At 41.7% G+C, this 12,890-nt stretch overlaps 1 protein-coding gene and 1 long non-coding RNA gene across 4 annotated transcripts in view; one reads left to right on the top strand and one right to left on the bottom strand.

Moving 5' to 3' along the window:
* Positions 1-583: 583 nt before the first annotated feature.
* Positions 584-12,890, top strand: part of LOC112317582 (E3 ubiquitin-protein ligase TRIM34) — a 17,585-nt gene continuing 5,278 nt past the window's right edge. Inside the window, exons 1-3 of one of the 3 annotated variants that reach the window (XR_008426997.2) lie at positions 584-718; positions 11,298-11,767; positions 12,395-12,490. Coding sequence is in view for 2 of the 3 variants with exons in the window: in XM_045183604.2 (XP_045039539.2) it covers positions 595-718; positions 11,298-11,767; positions 12,395-12,490 (690 nt within the window). In the remaining variant the exon portion in view is untranslated. Of the gene's footprint in view, positions 719-6,657; positions 6,915-11,297; positions 11,768-12,394; positions 12,491-12,890 lie in introns of those variants that run through there. The other 2 variants (XM_045183604.2, XM_024574667.3) reach the window with 2 other exon arrangements.
* LOC139440910 (uncharacterized) overlaps positions 11,422-12,890 on the bottom strand; it is a 26,206-nt gene continuing 24,737 nt past the window's right edge. The window contains exon 2 of the long non-coding RNA XR_011651206.1: positions 11,422-12,638. This is a non-coding gene — a long non-coding RNA (uncharacterized lncRNA). The remainder of the gene's footprint in view (positions 12,639-12,890) is intronic.

Genomic DNA, 12,890 nt, shown 5'->3' with positions numbered 1-12,890 from the left:
GGATTTTGAAGACTTGGTTCAAAAAATAAGAGATCTTATTAATAATTTTTATATTGTAGATGACATTCATAATATTTTGGATGTGTTGGATTCACTAAATTTTGGATTCACTTCACCTGTTTCACTTTACTTGATGTAGGTACTAGCAAATTTAAAATTACATATGTGGTTCACATTACATTTCTGTTGGACAGCTTATCCAGTTATGCAGTTTCTCCCCTTAAGGGGGCTCTAGTATGAGGCAGATATGTTTGTCTTTACATGGACCCTTTACCTCTCTGAGGCATTTCGTAGAGGAAGGCAATGGCAGAGAGGAGAGGGTCTGAACATATCTAGAAATTGACAATTTGGAAGATCATAGGAAGGGATCATGGCCTGAGAACAGATTCTGCAGAGTCATCCCTGTCCTTAGCCCTCAGTGGGTCAGACATTTGAGGTTCCATTATGGTTTGAGGAAATACTAGTTCATCTTCAGGGCTCAACTCTAGTGCCCGTGAGGAGGTGAAGTGCAGGTCCCAGTGAAAGCCCAGTTCCGGCTTGCTCTAGGGTGGGGTTTCATTTGAGAGATCAAATTTGTGGGAGACCAGAGGCCAAATGCACACTCCTCATTCTGATTTGGACTTCAGTTGGAAGAAATACGAAAGGAGACAGAGCAGGCAAACCAGTACCCATAAAGCTGGTGGAAGCTGGGGGATAAGAGATAATGGAAAAACAATCGGTGTGAGTAATTGTATCCTTCCCACTTATTTTGCCTTGTAAATTCTAGGCTAAAGGAGTTAGCCCAGCTGTCCTCTTCCTATGGAGGTTCCTAGGAAATTGAGCTTAGATAATAGGGAAATCAAAGTGCCTGCTAGGATGCTGTAGGTGAGTTGTAGGGAGAGCTATTAGGATGTGTGGGATGAGTCTGCAGTCCTGGCTTTCCCCAGGGGGGCATCTGGGCAGAGGCCTACTGGCCTTGACATTTTTGTTTTGACACAGTAGGCTAAAATGCCATGCAAAATAAATCCAAAACCACAATGGATCAAATACTAAAGAAATTTATTTCGTGTTCATGTGAAAATACAGTATGATTGGAACTAGTGGGTAAGTGGCACTATTCCACATGGGATCCGTGGGCCCAGCTTTCTTCCATGTGTGGCTCTGCCACCCCCTAGGACAGTATTGCATCAGCATCAAGACAGCAGAAGGGTGAAGACAACTGGAGCGATACTGTGTTTCTTAAATCCTTAGTTCACATACAGAATTCACAATTTCTGCTCACTTTCTGTTGCTGAGAAGAGCCATGTGGCCCTACCTAACTGCAAGAAAGATTGTAAAAGTGTCTAGCCACGTGCAATCACGTACAGTCAAATTTCAAGGGAAAGAACATGCAGACCTAGTGGCCTGGAGCCTTAAACTCCTCTTCCTCACAGAAGACCCAGGACCTTTGAATTTTTTCTGTGCTGTTTATTCCATTCTGTAGCTTGAAGTTCATAAGGAAAACACTGGAAGGGTAATGCTGTTGCCAGGGTCTCAGGCAAGTGGTGTGGTTATCCTAACATTTCTCAACAAGTCTGTTCTTTCTAGTGCTGGCATTTCCATTTGATTCTAATTTAAAGGAACATTTTTGGAGTGAGGATCTTTTTCAACATCTTTATTGTGATATCATTGACATATAAATTACACATATTTCAAGGATAAAATTTAGTAAGTTTTGACTTGTGAAACATCATCACCATCAAGCAAATCAAGATATCTACGGTCTTCAAATGTTTCCTCCAGCCTTTTGTAATCTCTTCTGCCCCTGCTCACCTTGCCCCCCTCCCCTAGCAACTACTGTTCTGCTCTTTTTCGTGGTAGTTTGCATTTTCTAGAATTTCATATAAATAAGTCATTTGGTATTATTGTCTGGTATCTTTCATTCTCCAGATTGTTGCTTATATCAAGAGCCCATTCCATGCTTATTGCCAAGTAGTAGTTCATTGTGTCAATGGATCATTAAATCAATACAATCATACAGAGTGTAATAACCCATTCACCTGTTGATGCAAATTTGGGTGGTTTCCAGCTCTTGATGACTACAAATATAACTGTTATGAACATGTCAAAGGCTTCCAGTAAACATATGCTTTCATTTCTTGGCTGATTACCTAGCCGTAAAATAGTTGGGCTACATGATAGATATATGGGTAAGGTTTTTGAAGCTGCCAAACTCTTTTCTAAAGTGCCAGTACCATTTTACCTCTGAGTTCAGTCACTCTACATCCTTGCCATGACTTGGCTCACTTTGTCTTTAATTTTAAACGTTTGAATAGAGGTGCAGTGAGGCAACTCATTGTGGATTTAATCTGCATTTCTTTAATGCCTTGGGATACTGAGCATCTTTTCGCTTGTGCATGGCCTCTGCATGTCTTCTTTGCTGAGTGAACAGTCTCTTCAAATTGTTTGCTCACTTTTTAAAAGTTGGGTTTCTTATTTTCTTGTTACTGAGTTTTGAATGTTTTTTATACATCCTTTTTAAAAAATATGTTTATTGATTTGAGTGAGAGAGAAAGAAATATCAATGTGAGAGAGAAATGTTGATTGGTTGCCTCCCATACACGCCCCATTCAGTACAATTCCCTCATTATAAAACTGATTTGCAATATCTCTCAGGATATGGCTTGCCTTTTCATTCTCTTAATAGCCTTTCAAAGAGCAAAAGTTCTTAATTCTGGTGACGTCCAACTTATCAAGTTTATCTTCTATGGATTATGATTTTGATGTTTTATCTAAGAACTCTTTCCTAACCAAGGGTCACGAAAAATTATTAATAAGTTTTCTTCTAGAAGTTTTATAATTTTAGGCTTTATATTAATAACATAAAGATGTATAGTAAGTCCCCAGATATTTGGAAACAAACTACAATTTTAAATGATTTAATGGTTAAAAAAGAAAACAAAAGGAAATAGAAAGTATCTTGAAATGAATGAAAACAAAAACATCAAAATTGTGAGATAAAGTTAAAGCAATAGAAAGAAATATATAGCTCTAGTGCTATATTAGAAAAGACCTCACTCAAATCAATGACCTCATCTTCCACCATATAAAAAAATAGGAGATGAGCAAGTGAAATACAAAGTAAGCAGAGAAAGAAAATAATAAAAAGCAGGTGGCAAAATAGGAAACAGAAATATTTGAGGAAATCAAACCAAAATCAGATTCTTTAAGAGGATCAATTAAATTAATAAAACTTTAGCCAGATGAATGAAATCGCACACCCAAACAAAAATACTTGTAGACTTAATAGTCCTCCTCTCTGTAACAACCGCCTGGCCCCAGAGTTGGTGCCCTGTGCTGACAAGACTACAAAACCTGTAGGTTGAATCTAATGTTTAAAGACCAGAGCAGGTATCTGAATTCAAAACAAAAACTCTAGCGAGCACCAAGTGTGGGTTCAGAGGGTACCAAGTACCAGGAATCAGTTCTAGGGCTTTCCCTTCCCATCATCTCTGAAAGTATATGTGGCAATCATGCCATGTTGTATATGGGGGGCCTTAGGACTTGCTGAGGTATATTTAGAGATGTGGTGTCCACAGTAGAAAGTTTGGGTGGGCTCAGGAGAGTCTGCATAAGGAGCCTTCAATCTGCAGGACTTTTCAAGGACAACAAGCAGGCAAGAGTATCCAGAGCCATCGCCTGATGGTAACCAGAAGTTTCTCAGCCCTGGGAACCTGAGATCCTCATTAGGATAAAAGTAGAATCTGTACTCACTTGTATGAGATTCTAGCGATCTTCCATCTGCCTGAGGATGATCAATGCTGGGCACTCTTGACCCTGCCTTCAACTTCACATCTGTTTTTCCTTTTCCTTTTTTAAAATCTCAGCACACTCAACACTTCCTCCTCCACGGTGCCTCTCACAAGCTGCAGGCACCTTCCCAATACAGAAGACTCTCATCTAATCTCCCTAGGGTGGGAAGAAGGGAGTTGTTTTTCTCCTCAGGGTAGCTTTGCTGCTTAGATCAGATAAAGACTGAAACTTTGAAAGGAACAGAATTAGTCTACGGCTATACCACCCTGAATGACCACCCTGAATGCGCTGTCTCAGATCTCGTCTGAAACGAATAGAATCAGCCCCGGGGAGGATGTGGGGGAGGGTCTATGGAGAAGCCAGGGCTTTTGGGAGAAGTTCTTGCACCCTGTGTAATCCAGAGAGCCCTATGGGAAGAACTCTATGTTTATTATAAAGGTCTGTGGTTCCAGCTTTCCCATCTTTTCTTTTTCCTTTCTATAAATATCCCTCCATCTTGGCACACAAGCCATGCATGCACCTGGCTGGCTGTGTCTGCATGCACTGGGCTGCAATTCTTTTTTCTGGATAAATCCTTTTTGGTGATGAAACACCTAGTTGATATTATTTTTCAGTTGACAGACCCTACAGGTCCAGTCTTATATCCTAAATGTTTTACATTTTCTTAAGAACATTGGAGACTTAATAACAAAGCTCCTGTTACCTTCAACTCATGGGAAGGGTGAGGGGCACTTCATAGTTGATAAGTAAATGTTAATTATCTTCATGCCAAACATGCTATTATGTCAAGCGGTCATCTTTAACGAACTCATATAATTTTAGAATATTTATACTTAATGTGAGATATAAGTGCATTTTTGTTGTTGAATGTGTTCTGGGAAAGCTAAAGTAAACAGTTGATACTTTACTGGTGGCATTTGTGGCCCTCGGGTGTTCTCACAGGTCAGGCCTCAGATTTTCCTCTTCGTTCAGTAAATGCACCACTTGGCATCACTGTGTGCAAAACATGCAAAAGGTCCCCTCCACCTACTGACAGCTGGAGCTGTATCCAGGAAGCTTGAGCTCTGCAAGTCTACACTGTGTTGTGTTAGCCACCCTATCAGCATCCCCCTCCCTTCTGAGTCATTCAGTCCCAAACTACCACTGGCTGGTGTCACAGGTGTAGGCAACTGCAGCTGTGTGTGGTCTTTTATAAACCTGGGCCAAGGATGTCGGATTTGAGAGAGTATCCCAGCTCCTTTCTGTCTCCAGATCACTGTTTTACCTCATACAGGGAGACTTGGTTTTTGAAAGAATATAATAACGTATAAAATATACTAAAACAAATTTCAGTGGAAAGAGTGTGATCCTTTTACACAAATAAACAAGGCAAAGGGTAGCACAAACTAACAAAACTAAATGGAAAGTTCATTACAAATAATTAAAATATTAAGAAATATTGCACAATTCTATTCTCATAAACTTTAGAATGTAAAGCAGTTCTGGGAAAAATTTTTTATTACTTTTATTTTTAAAAAATTTTTATTGTTATTCAATTACAGTTGTATGCCTTTTCTCCCCATGTGAAAAAATTTTTAAATGTAATATTTGAAAAACAACCAGAAAACGTTATAATAAAATAAAAATTAAAAGATATACAAAATTATCTATGAAAGATCATGGAAATGAATTCCATTGGGCCTTCAGTGTACTGATACTTGTGGAGACCCAGAGCTTCTGAGATATTTCTGCAAGGAGTGGCTCAAAGAGAAGAGAGCCCTGCTAAGCCCAGCTCTGAGAGAGTGTGGGGCTAAAGGGAATACTGGGACTGGAATCAGACATATCTGGGAAAGTAACCGTCCAGAAACTTCATTTCCTTAATATGACCTTTTCTCCTTCCTTTTGATTTAAATCGGCACCATCCAGCACCCTGACTCACCCATGTCACTCTCCCAGGCCTGTCCACTCTCTTAATCATTAAGCCCTCAGGACAATGAGATTCTGATCAGCATTAAATAATCTTAGGAACAAAGCCTCAGTTCTACTGACTACAGTTTCAGTCAAAACAGACCTCAGTTGTGTTTCAGCTCCAAATCCAGAGAAGCGGAACCACCCCTCCAACCACACCCTCGTGAAGCCAGACAGAATGACTCCGTGGCTGACATTAAGACCCGATACTATAATCAACAACTCCCTCCCTTGCCCCTGACCAATCAGTAGAACCCACAACCCCAAAGTCCTTAGGTGCCAGGATTAATGATTTCCTCCTGTATAATCCACCCCCTAGAAGCCATCAGGGAGCCAGCTCTCAGAACAATAGCTCACCTGTGACTCTGGGTTTGGTGTCATTTCCTTAAAAATAAACCTTTAATCTCTTTGCTGCAAACTCCTGTTTGTGATAAATTGATTAATTGGGTTTTGATACCTGCAAGGGGACAAACCCCTTTACTTAATAACAAAAGCTGCCACTTTACTCCTGCTCGATGAGACCCTTGTGCACCTCTTGTGGTATCTCTTCTGTTTACCTGGAACTCCAAGTACAATCCCGTGGAACCATTTGCAGATTAGATTGCTGAACACACCAAACTTGCTTATCCTTCCATCCAGGCCATTTCTGCCTCTCAAATGTATAGCTCCGCAGCCAGGAATGCACCAGAGGAACTCCTGATACCCTAATATGAATTTCCAAAAGTGACCTTTTTTTTTCCTACTTTAAACACATGTGTTGGTAGATGGTTGGACTGGATAATTCTTTGTTGTGGAAACTGTCCTGTGCATTACAGAATGGTTAGTGGTATGCTTGGCCTCTACCCACTAGATGGCAGCAGCCTTCCCCGTAGTTATGACAACTAAAACTGTCCGGCTTTGCTAAAGGCCCCCTGGGGCAAATCTTTCCTCCCCACCCACACCTCTTTCGAACCACTTCGTTAAAGCATTACTCTCTGCAGAAGCCCGAAAGGAGTGCCGCCCATTTAGCCCAGAAGCTCCTTCCCCTTTCTTTTTCCTGCCAGCTGGGAGAATTTCGCTTTCATTTCTCAGCCAGCTCCTGAGGAGGAACTACTTTATGCTGACTGAGCCCCTGTTTGGAAAATGAATCCTAACCAGACCTGTTTTTTCTTCACCTCTTAAACCAGGAGCCAAGACATCTCCACTGGGACCTAAAGGTGGGTGGGGAGGTTTATGGAGGGCAGAGGGTGAGAAACTCCCAGAGAAAAGTACTAGGAGAAGTTAGCTGAGTTCCGTTTGTGGCCCAGATGTGCTCTGAAGGGAAGAAAAGCAAGCTTGCAGGCTTCCTGCTGTGAGTGCAGACAGATGGCAGCACTGAAGAGGGGTAGCCTCCAGGGAAGGGAGTGTTACAGAGGCAGAGGGCCTTGTTTGTTTCCTGCAGGGACCCGTATTTTTTCAGGCTGAGTTCATACCCTTCCTCTTTGGTTTTGATTGTCTTATCTTGCAGAAGGGAACTGGAATCTCTGTCTCTGTATCTATCTTGGCCTCGCTCTCTGTTAAGAAGGTAGATAGAAAGTCTCTTCTGCCCAGCTCCACTCCCTATTTGTAAAAGAGGTCCCTGTTGTACAAATGTGTGAAAGCCCAATCTCAGAGAGAATGGAGACTTGAGGGCACGGCCAGAGATAATACTAAACCTGATTCTTTAACTCCCCTGCTAGCAACCACTGAGGAGCTGTCTGTGGCCTTTCTGACATACCCTCAGCTGCTGGCAGCCCAAAAGACTGCAGGTTGAATGCTCTCTCTGCTGCCTGCCTGCTTCTGATGCTGTCTTTATCCTCTGTTCTCCTGAGCTTCAGTCTCAGGAGTCTACTTGCACTTTCCTGAATAGACCTGCTTGCTTTTACTTCGGTAGCCCATTGACACTGGTGTCCTCACCTGCCTTAGAGGTCTTGGACACACCTTTGCATTGATTGCTACCTCTACGGCTTAGCATTTTTCTTTGTTCTGAGCTAATTAATAGGGGTTGTTTATTGCTCAGAAGGAGCCCCAAGATTCCACAGTCTTGCTAAGAAGTTTGCTCTGACAGTAATTATGTCCCATCCTAAGCTCATTTGTGAGCAACTTGCACACCATTGATATGTTACATATTTTCCAACACATGCCCATTCTGCCCCATAATCCCACTTTTCAGAAATCACTGTTACGACCTTCCTGGGGATCCATGCCTACAATGGAGAGGGTACATTTCTGCCCAGATATTGATTGTCTCCCCAGGGTCAAGAACAAGGCCCAACACATAGCATGAATAGATTTATTTATTTATTTAAAAATTTTAATTCATATGAACTAAAGCAGGCCATTGTTATGAAAAAGTGCAATGACTATCCATTCAACATACAAGACATGTCAAATACATATAAGAGCTCACATTCTAGTTAAGGAGAGATCGTAACAAACAATAAATAATTGATACAGTATACAAGAAGGTGACTAAAATTATGCGGTAATGTTTTTAAAATGTTAAATGAGGGTGAGGGATTTATAGTGATCTACTAAAACCCTTGTAGAGCAGTTGGGGAGGGTCATTAATGTGAGGCAGGTTTAGCCCTGGACTCTAAGGGGTGGCTGAAGCATGGACTCTGAGCCTAGAAGGACAGACAGTGAGAGTTGCAGTGTTTCCGAGGTTCCCAGGTCTCTGGATGCCAAAAACAGGTCCTATTTTACTCATTGGCAGTTTCTGACCCACGAAACCAAGGAAAGTATCTAGGGTGTCTGAAAACTTTAAAGGACATCCTTCCTGCACTTTACTTCCTGGAGACACTTCCATTTTATTATGAAACCTGCAGAGAGGCATGGAGTTTGCATTATCGTGAATCTAGATGTTAGGAGAAGACTCAATTGTTGGACACAGTTTTCTGAAACATAGGGAAGCAAGCTGACCTGATAGTTCTATCAGGCAGATGCTACTTGTGTTCTTTTCTCTATCTCCCTGGCTGCTGCTCAGCTTTTGGGTCACTCTTAGACATTGGTGGAGTCGCTGTTCATGTGTGGGGCTCTGCCTTCTTTGTACCTTTCTCTTTCTGTGGTCATTATGGTGGCAGCTGCTTTGACACCCACTCGTTGTAGCCCCCTTCTGATCTGAGGTCCACCACCCCGTGGGAGAAAGCATGTTCCGTTCCTCTCTCCTTTATAGGTTCTCGATATTTCTCCGCATTGGTTGGATATTGAATACAGAGAAAGATAACAGAACTGCATGATCAGGGTTGGCTTAGAGCTTCACTTTTAAGCAGAGGTAGAAATGATCATTTTGTGTAGACCCCTGGTTTAGCTAGTCATTACAGCCTGATCTAATCAATTGTCACTGCAGCCAGGGGCTTTAGACAACGTTTAGTCGCTGTGCTATTGGATTGCCTACTAACCCACATTCACGAGACTCTTATTCCTCATTAGGGTCACTTCATGGATCATTGGAGAAGTGGGTAGACTTCTAGGCCTACATGTAACTCCGCACAGCACTCATGATACCCCCATCCTTTCTTTTTAGAGCAAGGGGAATATTTATGTTCGTTACATACCTCAGATCTTTTACTGTCAAATCTTTTCAACTATATTAATAACCTAAGGCTGCTGTAACAAGTTCCCATGAATTAGATGACCTAAAAGAGCAGGAATTTATTCTTTCACAGTTCAGGAGACCAGAAGTGCAAAGTCAAAGTAGTGGTAGAGTTGGTTTCTCCAGGAGGCTCTAAGGGGGAATCTGTTTCATGTCTCTTAGTGTCTGGTAGTTTCCAGCCGTCTTGGGTGTTCTTTGCCTTGTTGCTGTGTTATTCCAATCTCTGCTACCATTGTCACATGGCCTTCTTCCCTAAGTGTCTGTGTATCTTTTCTTCTTCTTATAATGACTCTGGTTATTGGATCTGGTTATCTACCTACCCTCTTCTAGTATTACCTTATCTTAACTTGACTACATCTGCAAATACCTTATTGCAAAATAAGGCTACATTCACACAGGTAAATATATTTGTGTGAGGGACACAACTTCAATCCATTGGAAGAAGTATCAAGATAGTCATAGCCCCTGAGATCTTCTCCCCCTCCCCCACAGTTCCTTGTCTATATTTTGCCCAGGTTCTAAGAGTCAGCCTCACCATGCTACCACGCTGTGGTGTCTTCTGACAGACCACTAGCAATAGTTTCAGGTTTGATTTGCCATTCCCACTTAATATGACAACAGGACATGAACCAGCCAGGTTTACTTAGCTTAACAAAGGCATATAAGATAGGAGACACAGCATGTCCTCACGACTGCCTCAGCTGAGCTCTAATGAGGGTCCCTACAGAGATATAGGAAGTAAAATACTTTATGCCCCTCATGACAAGAGACTGTCACTTTTATATCATTTAGGATGTGTCACATTTCAAGCCCTTTTAGGCCACTGTAGTGCAAAAGACCTAGCAGTTCTCTGCACACCAGCCATAGTGGCATTCTAAAATTTGTAGAAGATGCTGTGTCCTCCATCAAAAGGGCATTCTCACATGTGATTCCTTCTCCCTAAAATATTTTCCTCTTCTCATTCCATATTCCCTCTTCATCTTTTAGCTTTCAGTTCAATCCTTACTTATTCAAAGGGGTTATCTTTGATGTTCTCCTATTTAATTTCCCCAAAATATATCCTCTTTGTGGTAGTGTTTATCACACCTACCAGACCTCTGAAAGAGGACCCTGAGGACGTTATATTCACCCCAATTCAACTTACTGAATTGAATAATCTTTGTAAGTCACTTGATTCAAGTATACATATCTGAATAAAGGGAGTGTTCTTATTTTTCAAGGATGTTTACATGAGGAATAAATAGGCCCTAGTGATATATAATTGCAACTGGTTAACAATTGTTAAGGATAAGATTACTGCCCTATAGTGGTCCTTGCTGTTTCTGTTGGCATCTCTGGGGAGTAAATATGAGAAGGCTCGGTGTGGGGCAATTATATCAGGAGGTAAATGCTTCTTCAGTGGAATCCACTCTATGATCCCAAAGCTCACCTATTGGTGAACAGTTAATTAATGAAAAAAAAAAGTCTAATTACCTATGAAGAAATGAGGAGGTTCTTCACATATTTATCAAGCATCGTGTCCCTGTGTTTTCGCTGCTCAGCAGTGAATAAAAACAACATGCCTGATCTCTGTGTGGGTTACATTTTAAAGGTAGGATATTTAGGAAAGGATATCAGGTATTATATAGTGGTAATAAGAAAAAAATAACAAATAACACACTGAGTGATGTTTTAGTGATTGTGCTTAGAAAAGTTTGTCATATTAGGCCTGTCTGCTGAGGAGACATGTAAGAAGGGAGTTCAGTGAAGTATAAGAGGAAGTCGTACAAATATCAAAGTCAGGATCATTCCAGGCTGAAAGAGAAACAAAAGCTCTGAAGCATTAGTGACCTACCAAGTCACTGAATTCAATTTCTAGGGTTTTTCTTCCCTCTTTTCTATCCATCAATATTTCAGTCTTGGCCAATTCTTAATGTCAACGTGATTAGCATCCTTTTTATTTGTGCCATTCTTACACCATCCCCTTCCGATCTGCCCATTCATCTAGGAATCTTTAAGCAAGAAGAGCCTCAGGAAGAAACCAGGGGAGCAGCTACCATGGCTTTAAAATTCCTGGTGAACATAAAAGAAAAGGTGACTTGTCCCATTTGCCTTGAGGTTTTGACAGAACCCCTAAGTCTAAACTGTGGCCACAGCTTCTGCAAAACCTGCATCACTAACAATAAGGAGTCAGGGATTGGCCCAGGAGGGGAAAGCAGCTGTCCTGTGTGTGGTATCAGATATTCTCCTGGAAACTTATGGCTTAATCAGCATCTGGCCAACATAGCGGAGAAGCTCAAAGAGGTCAAAATAAGCCCTGAGGAGGGGCAGAAGAGAGATGTCTGTGAGCGCCATGGAGAGAAACTCCAACTTTTCTGTAAGGAGGATAGGAAGGTTATTTGTCCGCTTTGTGAATGTTCTCGGGAACACTGTGGTCATCAGATACTCCTCATGGAGAAGGTCATCAAGGAATGTCAGGTAAGGCCCCTGATGGAGGGGGGTGGGGAAGAGATAGTACTTGGTGGAGAAGTCTTTCCATCCTGCTTTACTCACCACAGCATGATGTATAATACTGAGCCCTGTAATCTCCTCCCATGTATGTCTCTTAACCTATGCTCACCGTCCCCTGCCTGAAGGACATTTCTGTGTAGTCCTTCCATTTACATAAAGGATGAGCCTAGAGTTCAGACTTTGGCCAAGACTGAAAGGTTTTCATTTTTTCTTTTTTGTCACATGGATGGAGAATTTCTCTCACAAGTTTAGCTCTCATTGCTCCTCTCAGCAGAATGGTTGCCGTTAAACATTGTGGATTGGATGTGGAAGGAGTTTCAACAAGAGACTAGGACTCTCCTTGGCTGTAGCAGAATCACTGCTTACTCTAAGAAGAAAGAAAATCAGGCTGCACTTGGTGAAGGGATAGTGACTTTCATCACCCAGGAGAAAGGAAAACATTCACCTCCTCAGATTTTCTCCCATGTCATAGATTCTAATCACAGTTTCTGTAAACCAGTCTCTTCTGAGATCAGCCTTATTTATTCCTCATTTATTCTCTTTAGGTACTGAGAAAACCCATAGCTTGACTGTGTTGTGATTCCTCTCTCACAGGAGAAGCTCCAGAAATCTTTGGACAGACTGAGGAAGGAGCAGCAGGAAGCTGAGAAATTGGGTGCTGACATCAGAGAAGAGAGGACTTCCTGGAAGGTAGGAGCAGACTGTTCCTGAGGAATTTCTGAGACAGGAATCTTGGCAGGACCTTCCACATTGATCACAAGGAAGTCCCTTTCTCTTTGTTCCCTGACATTGGATGAATCCAGAAGTCATTTGATTGGTTTTCTTCCTTGTCCTGTCTCTGTTGGGGCAGGGACAGGAGAGTACATGTTACAAGTAAACATATTACAATACAGATGTTACAAATACACACAGATAATTGAATTGAGAGCAAAGACAGACTTTATGGTGGGGAAGGGTGAAGAATTCTGTCTTCCATTCCTCTTTTCCAGCAAGGCTCTGACACATCCAGTGGAAGGAACACACTGGGCAAAGATTTTCCTCGAGTCCCCAGTGTGAGAGTGTGGTAATGCAGGAAGGCATCAATGTCCAG

This window comes from Desmodus rotundus, chromosome 5 (assembly GCF_022682495.2).
Source record: "Desmodus rotundus isolate HL8 chromosome 5, HLdesRot8A.1, whole genome shotgun sequence".
Taxonomy (NCBI): domain Eukaryota; kingdom Metazoa; phylum Chordata; class Mammalia; order Chiroptera; family Phyllostomidae; genus Desmodus; species Desmodus rotundus.
This window is presented reverse-complemented; position numbering and strand designations above follow the sequence as displayed.